General features: G+C 46.0%; 2 protein-coding genes across 3 annotated transcripts in view; one reads left to right on the plus strand and one right to left on the minus strand.

The window, feature by feature from the left end:
- TTC33 (tetratricopeptide repeat domain 33) overlaps positions 1–10559 on the plus strand; it is a 50517-nt gene extending 39958 nt beyond the window's left edge. For both annotated transcript variants that reach the window (XM_075411872.1, XM_075411873.1), the window contains exon 5: positions 4362–10559. In XM_075411872.1, the coding sequence (XP_075267987.1) occupies positions 4362–4712 (351 nt within the window). In that variant the 3' untranslated portion in view covers positions 4713–10559. The remainder of the gene's footprint in view (positions 1–4361) is intronic.
- A 742-nt stretch (positions 10560–11301) lies between these two features.
- Positions 11302–20768, minus strand: PTGER4 (prostaglandin E receptor 4). The gene is made up of 2 exons (XM_009943662.2): positions 19722–20768; positions 11302–12670 (listed from the first exon to the last, which is right to left on the minus strand). The coding sequence occupies exons 1-2, from the start codon at positions 20550–20552 to the stop codon at positions 12077–12079; spliced, it is 1425 nt and encodes a 474-aa protein (XP_009941964.1). The 5' UTR covers positions 20553–20768; the 3' UTR covers positions 11302–12076.
- Positions 20769–22365: the final 1597 nt, after the last annotated feature.

Genomic DNA, 22365 nt, shown 5'->3' on the forward strand with positions numbered 1-22365 from the left:
GTGTGTCCTGGTTTTGGTTAAAACAGAACTGATTCTCTTTTAGTGAGTCTTCATTACAGCTAAGTTCTTCTAAGTAATGGCATTTTTCTGAAGTTGGTTGCATATTTTTCAGTGTCCACTCCAGAGCTGATAACACCTGGTGTTTGTAGTTTTACTGAGCTAACGGTAGGAATGGAAGGCAGAAAAAGGCCCACGTTTATAATTATTTCTATAGCAGCCAAGGTCCCTGACAGACCCTTTATGTTCAGCAAGTGAGGAGCCGTAAAGGGTCGCACTTGCGCGGGGGTGAGCAGAACAGGTGACCCGACATGGACCAACGCTGTATTCCATGCCATGCACCTCATACTCAGTTTAAAGCTGGGGGATCATGGGGGTCTCGCTCTCTTTGTCCATGGCCGGCTTCTGAAGAGGACCCTGCTCCTTGTCCTGCCTGCGATCCTGATTCCGATCTGTGCATTTCCAAGTCCAGTTCCCATCTACTGCAATGTCCAGTCCAGGGCTTCCTGGTGCTGCCTGGCAGCTGCTGGTGGGACGCCAGCGCCCGCAGCACCCGGTGCTGGGAAACTGGGTTTTGTGTATTTAGTTTTATTGCAATTGGTATTATTAGTGTTATTAGTAAAGGTGTTCTGATATCCCATTTGTAAGTCTCTCTCCCTTCTCCTCCACTTTCCCTTCCTCTGGTGGGAGGGCGGGGGTTAGTAGAGACCATCTGCCACTGTTCATTGCCACCCTGCTCTCAGCAGTGATATGATGCTCCAGCCCTTGGATCATCTTTGTGGCCTCCTCTGGCCCCACTCCAACAGGTCCATGTCTTTCCTGTGCTGAGGGCTCCAGAGCTGGACACAGGACTCCAGGTGGGCTCTCAGCAGAGCAGAGGGGCAGAATACCCTCCCTCGACCTGCTGGCCACGCTGCTTGTGATGCAGCCCAGGATACGGTTGGCTTTCTGGGCTGTGAGTGTACACTGGGGGCTCCCTGACCAACTTTTCGTCCACCAGTACCACCAAGTATTATGTTGGATGCTGTAAAAAAATCCATATTTAAGGATCATTAAAGACAGAAAAAGATTACTCATAGATATAACATATCTTCACTAATGGACATCCTTTGATATAGGTCAGGTAGTGTCTGTCAGAGGTAACATAAATGCCTAAAACAAGCCTTGGGAATAGACGTGAACTGCATAATCTCTTAAAATGCTCCCTTACCTTTTTAGGAGGTCACAGTATAGTGACAATAAGTCGGTCCATGTGTTACAAAAACATGTTATAAAAAGTGTAGTCTGATCAAAATCACCCTTCACTCTCAAAGACTCTGAAACCAGCAGAAGAGATTCTGTTCGTGGGACAAATGAAAGATTGATTGCTACAGCCTGCCTTATAGTGAGAGAAAATGTAAAATACTGTAAAAATACAATTTCTTCAAATGTAATTCAGCAAGTGAGAATGTCTTGCAGTAGATTTTATAGTACTCTTCCCTACAGAAGCAAAAGCAGATACGTAAATCAGTACTGATGTAAAATCCCATAGTGTTTACATCTAGGGTCTCCGAGATCACAGCTACTCTTTAAAATGAGACTAGAAATAATAAGTTTAGCTAGTGCCACCACATTTTCCTGTGATGTCAGGCGAACAGTCGAAGAGGGAGATTTAGATCTCCATCAGTGAGCGAATTAAAAGTAGCACTGTTATTAATACAATAGAAATAATGTCTTAATAGAAATTAATGGCTGTGGAAGCAGTGGCAACATGAAATCTTATGTGGATGAGAACTCTATATTTTCAGTATTACACTGAAACGAATTCCTCTGATCTTTTGCAACACTTTATTATTATTATTAATTATTTATAAAAATGTCACACAGCCTTTTTTCTAATAGTTTTATGAAGATGATTATTTCATGCTGTATTTTGTGAATCATCAAGGCATCTTCTAAGCTTATTAAATCACAGAATGGTAGGGGTTGGAAGGGACCTCTGTGGGTCATCTAGTCCAACCCCCCTGCCAAAGCAGGGTCACCTACAGCAGGCTGCACAGGACCTTGTCCAGGCGGGTCTTGAATATCTCCAGAGAAGGAGACTCCACAACCTCCCTGGGCAGCCTGTTCCAGGGCTCCGTCACCCTCAGAGTGAAGAAGTTCTTCCTCATGTTCAGACAGAACTTCCTGTGCTTCAGTTTGTGCCTGTTGCCCCTTGTCCTGTCACTGGGCACCACAGAAAAGAGTCTGGCCCCATCCTCCTGACACCCACCCGGAAGATATTAATAAGCATTTATAAGGTCCCCTCTCAGTCTTCTTCAGGCTAAACAAGCCCAGCTCCCTCAGCCTTTCCTCGTAGGAGAGATGCTCCAGTCCCTTCATCATCCTCGTAGCCCTCTGCTGCACTCTTTCCAGTAGCTCCTCATCTTTCTTGAACTGTGGAGCCCGGAACTGGACAGAGTACTCCAGATGGGGCCTCACTAGGGCAGAGTAGAGGGGAAGGAGAACCTCCCTCGACCTGCTGGCCACACTCCTCCCAATGCACCCCAGGATCCCATTGGCTTTCTTGGCAGCCAGGGCACACTGCTGGCTCGTGGTTAACTTCTTGTCCACCAGTACACCGAGGTCCCTCTCCGCAGAGCTGCTCTCCAGCAGGTCAGCTCTGAGTCTGTACTGATACATGGGGTTGTTCCTCCCCAGGTGCAGGACCCTGCACTTGCCCTTGTTGAACTACATCAGGTTCCTCTCTGCCCAACTCTCTATTTGATTACTGTGTTTAATATTGTTTAATGTGCATGAACATCACTATACAGACAGGTTTTAATTAGGGGGCCTCTTTTCTGCAAAGCTTAAAAGCAGATGGTGTTTGTTTATATTTTGTTTTCAGCAGAAATATAAAAATGAAGATTTAGTGTTTACATGTAGATTGTTACCCCTGGAAATTGTAAGTCAGCAAAGTTGAATAAAATTACACTGTTTTGTAAGAACTAAACTGCATTTATCGTTCTATTTAAAGTTCAACGTGCTCCTACACTTCAGAGCTGGTTGTGGACCAATAATAAAGTTTTTTTTTCCTGGAACTGAAATGCTGCCTATTACAACAGCAGTAATACCAATAGCATAATCAGTATTTCTTGAATCTGATTTATATCTGTTGTCTGCTGAGTTCACGTCATACGGAGTTCATATATAAATCTGTGCCAGCACAAGGATGAATTGGCAGTTTCTGTCAATGCAGATGAGAAGTTGTGATTTTTGAAATTAATTTGCATGGTTTAAGTATATAAACTACAACAGAATATGGAATTTGATCATTGTTCATATGTCTTTAAAGCCTTTATACGCAAGTTGCTAGAACTCCTCCCAAATGTAATCCAAATCCACATTATCACTGTTTTCCCACCCTACAGGAAGGCTTCTGTACATCGTCACGTGAGGGTTGTCACCCAGAATTTTGTGTCCCTTTCCATAACTGACCATACAGTCATAAATGTGAAACACACACATACCTGTCTGTACATACACATAAGTCTGAATAGATGAGGTCAGTCTTGACCTCTTCACTGTTAATGTAGCTATAAATCCCACACAGCTGTAATTCTTGGTCTAGCATTTTTCCAGTATTGTAGCAATCGCTTGTTATTGCCGAATATCACATCTACTGGATTAGATGGTCACATTTTTTTATATTTAACAACTGCTTTGTTGAGAATTTGTATATGTGGAACTTTTCCCAATTGAGCTGAAAGACAGGAGAAACAGTATCAACTATACTTAATTGTATTAATACTGCATGGTTTATAAGATCATAGAGTCTTTCTTCGAGCATTTCTCCAAGTTGGGAGTTTATCTACTTTTGCAACCACAAACCTCTTACAGAAACTGCTGATCATGGGGCTAGGATTACTGTAGTATTAGGTCTGTGTGTGAAATAACTACAAATTAGTGATACTTCAAATCCCAGTCATCCCTTTTCTGTATTTCTTTGCACCATATCTTTGTGCTTTTGCCTTCCGGTACATCTGATGATAGGAGAAAAGTGGGATAGAAAACCATCAAACCAAAAATTGTTCTTGCTTTTACCTTTTAAATTACAATATTATTTTTGATATGTGAGCTCTTATTTGTGCCCTCATTGCCAGGTACCTGATTTGTTCATGCATTCTTGGTACTTTCAGACACTTGCTGTGTCAAGCACAGTTGTTTGGGGGTAACACTGCTGTTGAACTTACAGCTGAGGGACGATTGCTCCACTAAAGACTGGAGTAGAATCACTTTTGTCTCTGCTTGAATGATGTACATAATTTTGTTGTTGTTAATTTCTGTGATGAAATATGTAGGCTTTAAAGTTTCCAGTCCCTGTTTCTTCCCTATTCTGTTTATAGGCGATCCGAAGTTTCCAGGTATCCTTACACATCTTTCCAATGAACCCTGAAGTATGGAAAGAGGACCTTTCCTGGGCAAGAAAACTCCATGAACAGCAGAAGGCAACAAGGACTGAGGCAGTGCAAGCACTGGCAAAAGAAAAAGAGCTTGCTCAAGAATCAATCCCAGACTATGACTTTGAAAGTGATGAAATTGTAGCAGTCTGTGCTGCCATTGCAGAGAAGGAGAAAGCTGTTTCAGCAGCTAAAACGGTGGTGATTGTGTCTGCTTCAGGCACGGTAGAGACTGTTACTGAGAAGGAGAATTGTCCTGCAACTCCTGATGAAACCCTTTTCATCAGAGCCCGATAGGGCAATGTTCTGGGTTGCCCGTACTGTTCTAAGAATACTGTTATTTATTTTATTGGGCTTGCTTTGTTTTTAAGCAATGGGAGAGCCTACAAAAGTTAAAGAATTGAAGTTACTTTTAAAAAATTGAAAAAAATTAAATTGAAAAAGCAGTGGGTTGCTGTTCCATCCGTATTTTTGGAGCCGAAAGCCAAGAGTTGATTCTAAAAATCTTATAAACAAATACAGTGTTCAAATGCTTAACTCATTCTAACAACTACTTTCATCTTTATGTATTTCATAATTTTACAAGTTAATGTCTAAATTTTCCCAGTAATTAATAAGCTTTTATTTAAACTGTAAAAGAAAAAGGAATTTTTAAAAAATCTGTTTCAGTCTTTATTCATTAACGTTATTTATCTTCCACTTAGTGTGAACTGTTCTCTGTTATCAGAAGTCTTTATTTTCATTCAGGTTACTTTTTCTGTGGGGAAGTTTCCTATGAAGCAGAGATGGATTATTATTTTGCTTTGTGTGTGTGTGATAGCTCTGGCATCTCATTTGCAGTCAAAGGAAATCAGTAGAAGCCTTTCATAGGTGAAATTCTGTACCAAACAAGCCCCTGAATGCTTAGTTATTACCAAGTGTTTCACCAGAAGAAAGAACATTCAGCTGAGACTGAAACTAGCCTTTTCTTATCTTGAGTGCTGTGCTACAGACATCACCAGAAGTAAAATGTCAGGAGTTGGAAATAGGTAGGTCTGAAGTGTATTACATTTAGCCTTGTTTTTCCTAGTGAGGCTAATCTGATAAAGGGAGTCAATTTGTTTTTCCTAATTCGTATGACCTGCCATTTAAAGTATGTTCTCAGTAAACCAGTTTTTCAGGACAGCATTGCCTGAGTCTGCCTTTTTATCCTTTTTTTTGATGCTGTGGTGGGTATTCACATTGTGTTAACTTAAAGGCATAACATAGGATATTTGTTTAATGTTCATCTTTCTTTGGGGGAGGGTTGCCATTGGTTCCTCACACAGGCAGTTCAGAGAAAAAAAGTCAGACTGTTTCTTTGATGTGCTCTGTAGTGACACTGATTTCTCGTTGTCTTGGAGACATGGTAGAGATGGACTGGAAAATATGGTCAACTGAGGAATTCCTGGAGAATTCAGGATTGGGAACATGTCATTTCTACTTGATTTTGATAACATGTTTTACATGATAAAAACATTTGAATAATAGCTTTGTAGACAAGTGGAACCTTTTGAAATCAGTTGTCTGTGGATTTTTCATATCTGGTTTCTATTTTCAAAATAACACATTTTTAAAGGAAATAATGTTGCTTGAGAAGCATACTGACTTTTGCAATAGAAAGTGTACTGTAGAGAAAGATCATACTTTCAGTTGAATATCTTTTTTTAAGAGAACACTTACAGTCTTTGCAGAGACTAATTATCCCTTTCAAAAACTTGATTGCCATGTACTTACTAAGTTTTCATTAATTTTTTCAAGATTCTTCCTGAATATATTTTTGTACATAGGTGAATTTTTAGATCTGGGCTTGCAAGTGCGCACACAAAAAGTTTACACTTTTCGGTATCTGCTGAGTATTCAAAATAATTGCAGTGATGAAAATATATTAAGAAATGTAAAACATCACCATGCTACATTTTTATTTGCTCATTCAGTTCAGACATAGATCTTAATGCTGACTGAATAGGCATTTGATTAAGATGTGGTTTGATAGACGGTTTTAATTGTCCCTGTTGAAGAATTTCTTAATCTTCGTTTTCCTAACAACTTAAATAATACAATCTGTTCAGCCATAGGAAGAGTTAGTATGAGAAGGATTTGGACAGATTTCCTCAAAGAAGAGGCATTCTCTGACTAGAAAAGGAAATGTGCAAGCAGCTGTAAGGTATATTTTTGTTTCAAAGGAGCTCGGCTATAATCCAGCACATCTTTTCTTTCTTTGTGCTTTATACCTGAGTCAGTGTTACGTATTTACTCATACAGGAAGGACTGCCTCCTGCCTTTCAGAGGTCCATGTTATCGCAGAATCTGTTTCCACTGATATGATTCACAAAATTCCTATTGACTTCAGTACTGTGGGGCCAAACTAATGGAGGGAGGGGTGTGCATCTACACCATCAGGTGGAACGGCCGTGCTGGGTTTGAGGGGTGGTTGTTTCCATCCCCTGTACTAAATGTGTTTTCCTTCTGGCTAGATTAGGTTATGAATTCTAGGTATCGTCAGGACTATAGTGTCTCATAGAGCACTGTAGAGCAGTAAGCTCGTGACACTGTTAAACTGGGAGGAAACTCAGAAATTGATGATTCCAACATTGGCTTTTTGTACGGCATACCATGTTTTGCATGTATGGGATTTTTTGGGTCTGTTTGAATAAAATACGGACTTCTTTGCTGCTTAATGATGCCTGTTTGTTCTTCTGGTTATAACAAGAATAACGGTTACCATTGACCATTTTAGAATGCTACTCATTTAATTAGTTGGCTTCTTCTGACTCTGCTGAACATTTTAATGTGTTATAGTGGGGAAAAAAAAAGACATCATCTCAGAAAAATGTTTAGTAAAAAGGTAGTGCTCAGTGATTTTAAACCTCTAAGGGGTATCCAGATGAGAGAGACCCAAAAAAGAAAGCCTTTGTTATCAAAAATAGGATATCTGTGAAGCACACTCCCACTTTGCCAGCAGCAGTTTATTTTTATTGTTCTTCATCATCACTAGTGGCAGTGGCTGCAGTAGCTTCCATGTGTTTGCCTCTCATATGAATCACATATTAAAATGCTGAAGGCTTGTAGTGTTGTTAAAGAGGAAGTCTGAACACCAACAGTAGGTTAGGTGGATTAATTTTGCTTAATTAAAAATCTACAATTAGACATTTAAATATAATTTTTTTCCTTTGAATCTCTTTATATCCAGTGGAAAGAGATACACAGCCTCAGAGGGCCATTCGTATGTCTTGTGTTAGATAAGTATCTTAGAATGAGTTGAATCAGCCTCCTAAAGTACTTAATTATTTCCATTGACTACAAAGGAAGATGAAGGTGACGGACTGGCAGTTAATTTCAAATGCTGAAACAGGGCAGATAAATTCCACCCTTATAGATGGAGATACGTATCTTTAAAAAACTAAACATACATGGTAAGGTTTAAGTGGTTCGGCTTGCACTTAAAGCAGAGTTTATGGTTGGACTTGATGATCCTAAAGGTCTTTTCCATGATTCTATTTCTATGATTCTATACTGAGAGAGAATAAATCCTTTCTGACAATACTAAAGGGTAAAAAGAGTATGGATCGGATAACACAGCAGTGACTCGATTTTGGTAATACCAAAAGAGATTGGATTTTAAAAGTAGCTATGGAGGGTAAAAAAGCAAATGTAACAAGTTTCATCTACTTTTCTAGTTCCTGAAAGTTGTCTTTGAATCTCTGTTGGTGTTGCAGATCAAGATGAGAGAGGTAGCACTGGAAACTTACCTAGCCATACAAGGCAAGTGCCCTTCAGATCCTAAAACCGAGGGGAAGGAGGTAAAAACTAATGTTAGGGTCAGGTGCTCTCTCGGTTTGTCTTGAGGTCATATAATAGGTATAAAACTATAATAAGCGTAGTTAGGACTGGGACACAGGAAAGTAGTCGCTTGTGGGCTTGGTTTACTGACAGTTTGCAGGCACCGTGTGTTTGTTGTAGGTCAGTGTCATGTTGAGTGCAAAGGTCTGGTGGTATCTGATAGCTCTAATAGTAAATCTGCCTTAAGCAGAATAGATTTGCAGTTGTGTCTAGGAGCCGAACTAAAAACTTTGTGGAAATGTTCTTGGTTAGGATGATGGCTGGTGCCATTTGAAGACAGTGGATTACACTGATTTTGTTGGTGCTTTGGCATTGTGCCTGTAGCACCGATTTCAGTTAGGCAGCACTAGGGTGGCAGACAGCAGAGATGTATCAGCTGGATTTAAAACAGGGTCCTACAGCCCACCCCTCGTAGCGCAGGGCCTCTGTCAGTATATCCTACACCCTAAACCTGGGCCCAGTCGTAATGCTAGCTCGTATTACTGATCAGAGATTCAAAGTAATTTACAAATTTGCATAGAAACCGCTGGCTGCTGCAGATACTGGCTGTCATCCTGCCTGTGGTGGGTAGGTTCTCTAAGCCGCGCCACAGGACAGGGGCTTAAACTGAGTTAGGGCTGGAGTTTGGGGCGTGGTAATGGAGTGGGAGGTCTAGCAGTACCTCTGAAAGGAAGGAGTTGTGGGAAGCGGTGGTCTGGGACGTGTGGGCAGGACAGACTGCTGGAAGTGAGGGAGCGGGACTGCCAATCACAGGACCAGCAGGACGGAGCCAGGAAGGCACAATTTTGGCATGAGAAATTTTTGAGTGGCAAATTAGTGCATTTTCTATGAACAGAGAGTACTGGGGAAGGTGGATGCAGATGTGGAAGACAGGCTGTTTTGGGGTATGTGGGTCTCTGGGGGCCGGGAGTGGAACGGGGTTATTACGTGTGAGAAGGGAAACTCTTTTGAACGTATGGAAACCACTGATAAACCTAACAGGAAAATAACCTTTTAAATTCCACGTGCTAAGTCAATCTCTACAAACTTGTAGCTTTATTTTACGAGACTTCTTATGCCCAGGGAGGGACTGAGGAAGATAATTCAGTAATGTGTTTGTGGTCAGCATGGAGGAGGGTGCCAAAGCTGTGCAGGACTGTTGGGCAGGTGGGGGAGACATAATAGTCGGTCATCCTAAAAAAAGGCACGCGTGCCCAGTCCTTTTAGCCAGGCTGCTTCTGAACGCCCATCTGTGTTTGCACCTAGGCGGTAGAGGTGCTCCCGTTTTGTCTCTGTGCAGCGCCATTGAGTTGTGGCAGGCAATTCCACTATTGCTCAGGAGACTTTGTAATCTGTGGGCTGGTTGGGAATCCTTGAGCTCATTACTGAGGGAGTTAGTGTTGATGATGTCCACTGCTGACACACCAGCAGTGCCGTGGGCAGGAGGAACACCTTAGGCTTATCGTACGTGTTTGCTAAGGGAAGCTAGGTCAGCTACTTAAGATGGTGCATTCTTGCTTAAAGCTCTTCCAGACCACATGTATTTCTCGTCAGTAATGATGAGCAATAATAAGATTAACAAAATAATAAAAAAAATTAAAAATAATAAGCCCTTGCTTATTTAGATGCTTATTATACACTGTTGGTATTTCATTCTGTCATTGCATACGGTACCAATAACGCTGGTGTGCTGCTGCGGGCCAGCTGCAGAGGTGTGGTCCAGTATTGGTACAGGTGGCGTGTCTGAAGGTGGCAGGCCCACCTTCCCGCTCTGCCAGGTACTGTTTCCTGTCTGGGGAAGTACGATGAGTGTGTTCTGTTTGTTGGTCACTAGTAAGCAACAGACCATAGTTAAGTGGTTTAATCTCAAAGAATTCAGGCAGATCTTTATCTGTCACTGCAGTAGGAACTTGAGTAATACTGTTCGCCAGCTTAACTGGTGGAAAAGTGGCTTCTGCTGCAAACTTTTGTGTCACTTTCTACATGTATCAAGGCAAATAAGCTTAACTGCTCCGCTGTTAAAGGAAAAATGTCTTTGATTTTTTGTTTGTTATCATAAAGAATTTTCGTGGCTCTATGTTGGTGCTCTTGGGGACATTTTTGAAGATGTCTGCCTCTTGCTGATGGTAATCATGCTGTGGTGTTTTGGAAACTAACAGGACAAAGGATGTTTTGGCAGTAGCTGACCGCAAAGCGTTCCAGGGTGGGACGCTTGCTAAGGTGAGGAGTTGGCACTGAATGGCAGACGCGTAATAAACTTCTGACATCAAGCAGAACATTTCCATTTAATTGTGATCATCAAAATTACTTTGGTCAGTACAACTGCTTAAACATACCAACATAAGGCTCAAGATTACAATAAAGCATTTCACATGAAAACACTTTAAGCAGCATAACATGCTTAGTATTTGACAAAACATCTTCCAAATATCTGTACAGAATTATTTTGATAAACAATGTTTCTGGAACAAGATCCAACCCTTACAACATAAAACACAAAACTCCTTTTTGTCAGTGGTTAACAGCTGGTTCTGGTGATGTGTTTGCCATTAAAACTCTAGGAACAAGTGATTTTCAAGGGCTGCAAGATCAGGATATGTTTCTATATAACCTGTACCTTTAAATGAAGATTCTGCTTCCATGGTTTTGTACATTTATTTGATGGAGTATCAGATTACACAGTCGTAAAATTCTATTTACTAGTTAAAGTAAAATGATAAATGTTATGAAAAAATACCTTTATTATGTCAGTGATGCTTTAACTAAAGTGAATATTAAGACTATAACCAGGGGTTGAAAGTTTTAGGCCCTGATATTGAAAGCACTTGTATATGTCCTTAACTTTACACGTAAGGAGTCTCCCTGGCAGCAGAGGGACTGCTCTGATGGGTGATGTTGCGTGTGTGCCTAAGTGTGTGCAGAATGTGGGCCAAAGTACTCAGAGAGGCGCGGATGTGTTATACAGAGAAACATTCTCAGCACATAAATAAAATCTGGCTTTTTAGTATGTACATATACTGAAAAGGAATATTCTTAACTGAAAGGATGTGTTTGTTTTCTTTTGCCCTCTTAAAAGCGCACATATTCCCATTTCACTCAGAAAGTGCTTATGTATTCTCAGCTAGAGAATTATCAGCTGTGAATCTAGCATGGACAACAAATCTAAACCAAGAATGTCTTATCAGCAGGAAATACTGGGGGGAGAGAAGGCTGGCAATCGTTTCTATATACCTTGTATTAATAAAAAACCTTCTCACAGAGAAGAATAGACTTTTAAATATTTTTCACTCCTCATATATATACAACAGTAAAAATTCACATTTTTCATGCTTTAGTGAGACACTTTAAATCCTGCCCCAGGCAGCTCTCGGAGTAGCTCTGTCCAGTTCCTAGCAGCTGCCTCACACTCAGCTCTAGTACCAGAAGCTTGAACTCTTGATAGCTGAGCAGCCATGGGGCGAGAAAACACAGCTCTAGCAGATTTGCAAAGGGAAAGCAAGAAAAAAAGAAAGTGATGGGTCTTTCTATTTCCAGAGGCCCAGTAGCTCTCCTGTGTCCCAGAACAAGACAAGGCTGTTCATGTTTCCAGTCCCATTAGACCTGCCTTGCACCATTTCTGATGGCAGGGCCCCAACGCAGTGTCTGTTCCACACAGTCCTCAGTAGTCTAAAATAAATGTGCCCATCACATGGCAAGAGAAAAATAGCCCTTTGGAGCACAGCTGATCCCCTCTACCCTCAAACAGGCAGAACACCTATGTATTGCACCAGTTTTTCCAATGTACTGGAAGTATCCCCAGGGTCGATGCCTTTCGCGGCTATCTATATACACTTTTCTGACAAATTCAAGGTCTCTGGCGGGAAGGTGACCTGGAGAGGGCTGCCCTTGGGTGTGGAGCTGGCCCCACCAGCAGGCCTGATTTCATTCACCAGAAAGATGCTCTCGGAGTCCTGCCCCTGCGAAGAGTCCGAGGTCTCTGAGCTGCGCAGTGTCCTCAGTGACGTCGTGTCGGGCTGAGCCAAGGTGGCGCTGGGACCTGGAAGCAGCACGCGACCCCCAGCGCTGCTTTCGCTTAACTCTGGAGGGTAAAGCAGCGTTTGCGAGGTGCTGCTGATCTCCCTCAGCTCACGGGAGATGAAGGAGGGTGACTGGCTTGACATGGCGGAGGAGGTCCTGCGGCCATCCACGCAGTTGAAGTTGCCCCCCGAGTGCTGCCTCCGAGCCCCACCAATGCGGCAGAAGAGACATTTGATCTTCTCGATGGCTTTGCTGAGCACAGTCTTGCGGAGGAGGATGTAGACCCATGGGTCCAAAATGGGGTTCACTGAGGCAATGCGGATGGCTTGCAGGTCAGGGTTTTGCCTCACATCCATCACTGATTCTGGCTGGTAGAGCTGATTGACGAAGACACGAACCTGCCCAAGGAGGTGGAGGAAGAGAAAGACGCAATTATACAATTACATCAGGAAATCCAAGTTTACGTTTCAAAGCAGAGATCTAGATTTGCTACTGCAAGCTACGACAAGAGAAGAGGCTGGCAAAGCCAGGCATCTCAGATTGGCAGCTGTGAGTTTATTTTTGGCAATAGCAAAAAAAATCAGATGAATCTCCTGTAAATTGGCCTTCTTTGTTACAGGTAGTAGAGGAATGGCTCTTTCTCTCTCCTGCCCCTCATAATTAATCCTTGAAACTCCAACTTTTGGCTGACGTTTTTAAAAATTCCTTTTTCCTGATAGAACCCAGGAGCAAAGATGCAGACCTGTATGCTGCTTCCTTGGCGTACCTCGAGTCTTGCACTACCTGCAAAGAGATACCTGAGTGAGGAGACCTGGACAATCAGTTCCTCAGCAAAGGTCTAATAATTGTTTGTTTAGAAACAAACTGAAACCCAGACTATAATCCAAGAATACTAGACAAGTCCAGAGCTGCCAGCTCCCAAATTTGGAAATGCATTTTGCTGGCACCTGTCTTTACTGGAAGCTGTTTGCATGTTTGCAGAGTGGTATGGAAAAAAGAAATTGAGAGGAAAGAAAAAAAAAAAAAAAGGAGAGGTCCCACAGCTAGGAGACTTTTAATAGGTCAAGATGATAAGAAGATTGCAGCACTGGACTGGAGTGCTCTGCTCTCCTACATGAGCCAGCACTGTGGTTCTACTACAAAAGCATAAAAATACCGATCAAGCAGTCAAGAATTTAAGATGTTGAAGCTGCAGCATGAAGTGGCTATTTAATTAGCAATTTTAGTTTGTTATGCACAAAATTTAAGACTAATTAGGATCCTGTCTTCCACACAGAAATGTCTCCTTTTGGTTCTTCCTTTGAATCCAACATACAAAAGCGGTAACCCAGTCCCTATCCTGGTTAACAGCTATTTTTGTAAATTCTACTGTAAGTAAGGCACAGTCCAATTCTTTCATATCAATTGTTATCTTTCCGGTGTTGCTAAGGATGACATCATACGAGTTTGTCATGTTGATCAGTCTCAAATAGCTGCTCTCCACTTTAGCAAGACCTATGCACTGTCCAATTATAGGAAGGCCCAGAAAAGCCACTGAAAAGAATCGGTAATGGAAGATGCTGTTTTATTTGGATTCCTTAAGGTAAGTCAAAATAAATCCCTTAATTATCTTCTTGATCTGATACAATAAAAATGTAGTAGTGAAATTATAAGTTTTTTTTTTAAATCTCAGCCTTTGACTCCTGAAATGAATCAAGCCTTGCCTAGCTAGGAGAAGGTTACAGAAAAGAGGGCAGGCAAGCACGTAAACTGGAGCCAAACGAGAACAGCCCTCTTCGGTAATTTTTATTAGAAGTTCTGCATGCGAAGCCGTCCAAGTCTGGTGAAAAATTCTGAACGGTTCTGTGTGGAGAAGTTTTCCTGCGGCAGGGAAACGTGGTGGCCCTCGGCGGTTGGGAATTCGGAGTGTGCTCCAAAGCCACCAGTGAAGCACGTTCACAGTAACGCAGAGCCCCTCTTCGGAAGGGCCGCGCGTGTCGCCTCTCTGCAGCCAACCGCCAGACCGACGACGGCTCGCGCTGCCCCCCTCGGCGCTCTCGTCTCGGCTCGCGGGCCCGGAGACCTGCCCCCGGCCCCCGGAGCCGGGACCGGAGGGCGGGCCCCGCGCCCGCCGCTAGGTGGCGCCGCCGCCCCGCGCCCCGCCGCCGGGCGGGAAACGGCGCCGTCGGGAGCGCGGCGCCCGCGGGGCCGAGGGAGACGCCGGGCACGGCCGGGGGCCCTGGGCGGGACGCCTGCCTGGCCAGGCGTGAGGCGTCTGTCTGTGTGCGGTGTCCCTTCTTCCGCACGGAGACTCCCTGCTGCAGGGGGATGAACGCACCCTGGAAGCGTGTAAATGCCGGGTAGGGACCTGAGGGGCCGATGCCCGGGCGGGGAGGTGCCCCGAGCGCCAGGAGTCCAAAGGGCGGCGCGGAGGCAGCGGAGGCCTTCCCGGCCTTCCCGCCCCTCCTGCAGCCCGCTGCGGTCACTACCCGCAGGTCGGAGGTGCGGCGGGGAGGGTACCCGCTGATGAACCCGGCCAGATCCCAGGGCCAGAAGCCACACTGCGGAGACAGCTGAACAAGTGCACAGTCCAGCTTCGGAGCCCAGACTCTTTTTTTTCCTCTTCTTTTTTTTTTTTTAAAACTTGGAGCTGTAGTTACACACCAGTGATTTAATAGCGGGATTGTTCTGCGGATAAGCAGCGCACGAAGCTGACGTACCTGTTTCACCTTTCTCTGCCTACCTGGCAGGCGTTATGGAAAGGCGAGGAAGCCTGCAAGCACTGACCCTGTGGCGGAAGAGGACAGTCGCCGACTGCGCGGCGCAGCGTGCTTTCTGCGGTCTCTGCATGCTTCGTTTCCTTTTGACGGATACGCGAAACTTATAGGTTAAAGATTCGAAAAATGGACCGATTTAGTGAAAACTTCAGACTGTACAAAACTGTTTCTGCTTCCCAGAAAGGTCCCATGTCGCGTGTTAGAAGCCCCTCCCAGAATGTCAAATGCATTATCAACTCAGACCTAGCGCTGGGATTACATCTAAATCACAGTAAGGTAAAAATTAATCTCTGTTGGAATGTCAATTTTGTAATTTCTTTACGTACTGGTGAAACAGCATTTACTAACATATCATCTACAAGAACAGCAAGAGGTGCATCCTGTTTCGGCTACAAGTCTGCTGCTGCTGCAAGATGTAGCACAATCAAGGATATTGCCTTGTAAGTAAGTGCCGAGTAAGTGGAATCCACTACTAAACTAGCTAATCTGGTCCTTGAATTTGTGCAATTTGAAATCCTATTTAAAGAAAGCAGCAAATAGAACAATTCAAGTCACAGAAGAATGAGTTTTCTATGCCAGCTTTGCAGCTGCAGAATTCAGGCAACGTATCTTAAAAGTATTAGCAGTTTGTTTGCAGTTCTGTTAAGAAGCTCACGTCTCCAAGGTGTGTTGAGTTTACACTCAAGTGATAGGTACTTGCGGGATCAGAGTCCTGTGTGCTGTTCGCCGCTTTTCCTTTTTTCTAACTACGCATGCAAATCATTATTTCTATGAAGTGACTTGTGTAGTTACAGTCACACTGGTAATTGCCTTTATAGCTTCTACCTGCCCTCAAAATCTCCCCACGTACTGATAGGATAAATTCAAAAACCGTACGGTAATAAGCTGGAACAAGTTCTTCAGCTCTACAAGCCAATAACCTTTGCCCTCCAAGGGCCTGGTGTCTGCTTGGTGGCTACTCCATTGCTCAGAAATCATGCCTGCCACCTCGCTGTTGGCGGCGGACTGTCCCTGGCACTTACAGAGAAAAGTCGAAACCAACCAAGCCAAAAGAAAATCCAAACTTTTAGATCCATTAAACATTAAGTTAGAAACTCCTGATTATTTCATGCAATCAACCAGATGTACATCCTGAAACTTTGTATTTTATTTTCCACTTCACCGTAATTTAACAACAATGTTCAGTGGTCAGGCTCAGAAAAAGATCACGCACTTAAAATCTTAAAGAGTATCTGGCAGACTGCTGGAGTGAATTACAGACTTCAGTAGCATGTGACTATTTACTCTTGAAAGAGTTTGGTTTTTTTAAAGGCCGGATAATTATTTCTACTCTATTCTTGACAAAATCCCTCGTAATATAACTTATTCCCTACTTTTAACTCTATCCAGCTCTGTTTTCTAAAAAACAACACTTTAAAAGATGAGATAAGCAGTGTGAAGTACAGACAAGAGTCAGCACACAATTTAGGTATTTTCCTTATTTTGTTTTTAAACAGGTTCTTCTTCATGTCTTTCACATCACTTCCTGCACAATAAGAACACAGCAGGTTATATCAAAAGTTTCCTTTCACTAACGTTTTTCGTTCAACTTTTCTTTCCTTGATAAATTTGATCAGCCCTCAGTTCTGTCAAGTTCATCCAGCATTTTGCACAATCCTCCATCATTTTGTTACAGCACTTGTTGCCACTGTAAAATTTTGCTGATTTTATGAATAAATCATTAGGACACAAAACAACCCTACTTGTGAACTGAGTGCTGGAGCATCTCATTATTAAAAACTGCTGTTCTCTGTGACTCAGCTTGCTGTTCCTTAACTGCTTTTTAAATCAACACAAGCCTTTCCTCATTATGTCCGGGCTATTTAATATTTTAAGACCTGAAAATCTTTTGTCGAACCCTCATAAATGTAGCCTGCTGGATTGCCTCTGTCTGCTATTTTATTACATTGTGAAAGTGTTCATTCTAAAATGTTAAAGCTTAACATTTCAGAAGTTGCTGTGCTTTGAGTTAAGTGATGGTTTATTCAGCTGAAATCATCAGTAGGAAGTCAGCTCATCAGAAAACTTCAGTCACAAAGCACCCTCTGAGCCTGCTTTGTGCATGTGAATCATATTGCCACCACCACCTTGCCACTTGCATGTTCTCGATGGCTGCCAGGCTGTCCGGTTGCAGCTGAGCCTCTCGCTTGGCGAGAGCTCCCTAAAGCTCCTAGGAGTCATGAAAATGTACGTCTGTGTTAGTTATCTACCTGCCTCTGCTCGTGGCTCTTTCTAGGGATTTACAGCATGCAGGTGTCACTTCTCCGAGTTTGTATCTCGGTTCTTAACCTTGCTCTGCATGCGGCCAGAGGGCTTAAAACAGCGGCACGCACAGCAGCACACCACGGCACAGCGAATCACACATGGCTATAGCTTATTCCCGCAGGGGGGAGGCAAATGACTCCTTATAAAACATACTTGACAAAGAAGAAATTTAACCACACTGGACACTGTGATGATGTGTGTATATGTGGTTGTGGTTTTTTTAAAAAAAGAAAGCTTCCTTTTCTTCTTAGTCATCCATCTAAGTGAAATGACAGTCTCTTACGTCATTTTAGATACAGAAAAGATGTGCTGCTTTAGCAGGGAAAAGCCAACTTACGTGAATGCTCCCAGGGTAGCACTGTGCCTTTAAAAGCTGTGGAGTCAAGCTCTGAGAGCGCTACACAACTTCATAACCTGCACCTTCACATACTTTCTGCTATATGCAAGTTCCTTACTAGCTACTGTTTAAATAATAAGCCTTTTGCCCCACCTGGATTCATTAATTTTAACTGCCAACAACACAGTTCCCTCTCTCATAACTCCTGCCTCTTGATTTTTCCCTTTTTTTTTTTAATATTCTGTAAAAGACCACCTAGCTCCAAATGGGTATAGACAATTTCATTTTGCATTTTACGTTCAGATTTCTCAGCCTGCCTCTAGCTGCTCCTCCGCAGGAGAAGTTTTGGCTTTTTTCTGAAATTGCTGAAGTCCATCAGCTGATACCCCGTATCACGTTACGACACTGTATTTAATTCCCAGAACCCGTTCTTTGCATTTACCAGCACGTCTTTTGGAAACGCAGTATCGTCGTTTTGTGAAGTATCTGTTATAATACTAGATTAATCAAATTAAGTACTGTCAGCCTACGGTGCTGTCGGGGCTTTTGCCACTGCGTGGTCCGATGCCTCCCGAGGCAGGACATCAGCTTATCCCTGCAGCCTCGGGAGCCGGACGGCGGGTCCCACCTCGTGTGCGTGCACCGACACCAGCAGCATGGGGCCGCTGGAGTTCCTCCGGCCGTCGCACAGCGAGCACACGGCACTGTGCCTGGTCACGCCGCGGCGCGAGGCAAAGCGACGATGCTGAAAGAGGGGAGAAGGCCCTGGGCGACAGCCGGGGCGCGGGCGCTGTGGCACAGCCACACTCTGCTGGCTCCCGTTTATGTCAGTAATGCGGCAAAACTGGCCCAACCCTTGCGATTACCGCTCCTCTGGAGCAGGGGGACCGACTCGCCGACCTCTCCAGTCCGGTTCACCTGTACTTCTCCAGACTTCCTTACCGCGGTACACACTGCTCGTTTCATGTCCCCAGCTGGCCAGCTGTATTTCACACACATCATAGCCCCTCTGCGACAGAGTGATCACCGACAATAAACCCCCTCAAAACAACCCTTCTAGAAAACACTTTCTGTCTGACAACCACTGCTTGGCTCGCTACGCTGTGTTTTGGGAAGTGGTGAAAAGGCAAGCCAGCTATTTGTTTAACGTCTCTGAGCCCGAAGAGAAGTTCGCCTAGTTTTGTTACGGTGGGTGGCAAGCAAGAACTGAGCCTCTAGCTGGTGGGGTTTTGAGGTTTTTTTTTTGGCTTCCTTGGAGATGAGGTGGAGGAATAGAAGTGGATCCTGCATGTTCAAATCAATGACAATAACTCTGTCAGCTGTTTCAGAAAATTACCAAAGCATTGGCGGTGGTGATGTTTGACATTTCAGTATGCTCTGTAGTTTTATGTGGGCCAGATTCCCCCGACTCTCATTTAACTGAGAATTACACGGACGGGTGGCACCACCACGTTTACTTCTCCCACAGTGGAGAAGCTGCTGGAGGGATGCGAGAGTGCAGGACCTGCCCCAGAGACGGCGGGCGAATCCCTCCGGAGGGGAAGCTCAGCTCAGGTTTTGGGTGTGAAGCACTGTGCGCTTTGCTGGTGCCAAGTGAGCTGAGCTCTTTCCTCCTCCTGTGCACCAGGGACTGCTGTACCCTTCAGCAGCAGCATGCACATTTTCAAAACACAATAAACATCCAGAAATGCAGGCCAGACCCAAACCTCACTCATCACAAATTAATTCTGGAAGTGAACTTTAAAGTGCCTTTAGCTCTCAGTAAGATTTTTGCTGTTAAGTTCAGAGTGGAAAAATTATTGAGAATTTTTGGCGCTGCATTTTAACCAATGAAAGGAGCCCAGGACTTGGGATAAGCGTGTTTCATGTCTCGTAAATATAAATCAGCACAACTTTCTCTCACCATGTGTGTATGCTAACAGCCTTGAAGTTATTTTAACAGCTTGCAGCACCAGCTAAATAGGAGTCTGTCCTACAAGCACAGGCAAGGAGGAGCAGAGACTCAGCGGTGTGGGTGATGGAAAAGAAGAAGGGTGGCACAATGTTACTCACCACCAGAGGAATGGAGCAGATGACCACCACCAGGGAAGTGGCAATGAGCAGAATAACCATCTGGATCTCTGCTCCGGCCATGCGACGGAAGCTCCGGCGTCTGCGAAAGTCAGATAAACGGCTGGAGGTGGTGTCTGTCCCCAGGGACGTGCGCCGCATGAACTGGCGGTGCATGCGAATGAGAGCCACGCACACCAGGATGTTGCAGATCACGGTGACCATGATCAGGAAGGAGCTGAAGCCGGCGTACATGTAGGAATATGCCGCGTGGGTGGCCTCCTTTGCTCGCCAGTCTATGAAACACCAAGTGTAGGGGTACTGCAAGGTAGACTTGCCGAGCCCCATGCTGGGGAGGGCGCAGAACAGCACATTGGAAGCGTAGATGGCAAAGAGCGTGAGCCCCGCCAGCTTCTTGTCTACGTAATGGTTGTAGAAATAGGCATGGTTGATGGCCAGGTACCTCTCTATAGACATGGCACAGATAATGCTGAGGCCAGAGAGTCCGAAGAAGAGGAGTATGAAGGAGCTGTACTCACACAGTGCCAGTCCTCCCGGCCAGCGGTTCTGCAGGTAAGTGGCGATAGTGACTGGACTCACCAGGCAGGTCCCCAGGAGGTCGGTGACCGCCAGCCCGCAGACCAGCGTGTAGAACGTGGTCTCCTTCTGCTCCTTCCTGGACTTGCAGAGCACCACGATGGCGATGAGGTTGCCCACCACGCCGAAGATGAACATGACGGTGGGGATGGTGGGAGGCTGCCCGCCCTCGGCCCTGCTGCCAGTCCCGTTGGCAGAGACGTTCACCGGTGGCATGACGGTGGGGTCGAAGGACATGATGCCCACGCCACAGAACCCAGCAAAGGCACGAGCAGGTCCGAGAAGGGAAGGCAGAGTAAGGGAGCGGAAGGGGCAGCCTACCGTCAAAAGAAAGATTCGAATGAGGGAGAAGTAACACACACACACACAGACAAAAAAAAAAAAAAAAAAAGTGGTGCGTTTTAGTTAAAAAAAATTTTTAAAACTCCTAAAAAGGAGCCGAAGCGGGGTGCCGTCCGGCAGCGGCCGTCCACCGCAGCCCGGGGAGCCGAGGCTGCCCCTTCCTGCCGCCGTCGACCGCAGCGCTCCCCCGCCCAGCGCAGTGGGGACCGGAGCGGCCCGAGCGCGGAGCGGAGCGGAGCCGAGCCGAGCCGAGCCGAGCCGCCTCACCGCCGGGGAGGGCTCAGCGCGGCACAGGGGCGGCCCTGGGCGGGCGGGCGGCGGCTCCAGGTGCCCCCGGGGGCGGCGCGGGAAGGTGCGGGAGCGCGGTGCCCGCCGCTCATCCCCCCTCCGTCCTGCCGGCCGGCGCGGTGAGGCGCGGTGAGGCGCGGCGCGGGCCCGGTGCGGCGCGGGCGCGGGCGCCGTGTCGCTCCCCGCGGCGCTCCCGCCGAGTTTCGCCGCGGAGGGCGGGGGCGGCCGGGGCAGCTCCCACCGCCCCTCCCCGCCCTCTCGCGCCATTGGCCGCGCGGCGGAGGGCAGGTTGCGCGGGGCCGGGCGCGGGAGCCGCCGCCCGGGGGCGAGGCGGGGCGTGAGGGGACGGCGGGCAGCGGGCGGGCCGGGGGCGGCTGCCCGTCGTCCGCGGCCGGGGGGCCCAGTGCGCCCGCTCGGGCCCGTCGCTCGGCCGTAGCGGGCGGGGAGCGGCGGCTCCTCGCACCTTCCCGCGAAGGGCAGCGCTGCCGGGCCCGCCGTACTTCGCGGGCAGGGAGGGGGCTGGCGGCCCGGGGCCGGTCAGCGGGTGCCGGTTCCGCGAGTGGCAGCCGGGAGAGGCCGCGGCCGGGCCGCTGACCGCGAAGCCGAGCGCCGGTGCGGCGCGGCCATCCCGCAGAGCGCGGTGGCTGGCAGCGGGCAGCCGGGCGCCGGGCGAGCTTCCGCGGTGCGTCCCGCTGCGGAGGAGAAGCCCTCCCGGTGCGCTGCCTGCAGCTCTTAGCGAGGTTACCAAACACAGGAAGGGTGTGTGTGCGTTCGGGGGAAGTGTTTGTACGTTGGTTTCAAGAACTGGTTTGGTCTTGACTGTGAGAGGATCACTTACGAACTGGAAATGGGGTTACACTTGCCGGCAAAGCCTGACAATTATAGCTCGGTCTTCAGCTGGGCTGATGGAGGGACAGCAGTGGCTTTTACACCATGCCTGTGTGATGGCTTTTCACGTGGTGGTGGAGTCCCTGGTCCAGAAATGTCCACAAAACCCTGCCCCTGCAGCAGGGTCATACGTGGGCATTCTGCTGGAGGCCTAAGCACTACTGCCCCGTGCTGATGGTGTTGGGTCTTGGACAAGGCTTCACACCGTCCTGCTGGATCAGACACCCGGATACAGCTGGTCTGACGCCCTTTCGTGTACGTTAGGTGACATCAGTTGCTACGAAGGACACCAAACCTGTGCCCCGAAGCATGACATTGGCATCCTGACAAGAGCCTCTGCTTTGACATAAAGGCAAAATGTATTCTAGAAGCCTGACCATTTTTCAGTCTCTCTGTCCTGCCCCCCTCTTTTTTTTTTTTAAGCCTGTGAAGGTGGTGCCAGTGGACTTACCTAGCATTCGGTAAAGTCACAATCCTAACATGACATACTGACAGCAAGAGTACTGGCAGAACAAAACATATGAAAGAGGAC

This window comes from Opisthocomus hoazin, chromosome Z (assembly GCF_030867145.1).
Source record: "Opisthocomus hoazin isolate bOpiHoa1 chromosome Z, bOpiHoa1.hap1, whole genome shotgun sequence".
Classification (NCBI taxonomy): Eukaryota; Metazoa; Chordata; class Aves; order Opisthocomiformes; family Opisthocomidae; genus Opisthocomus; species Opisthocomus hoazin.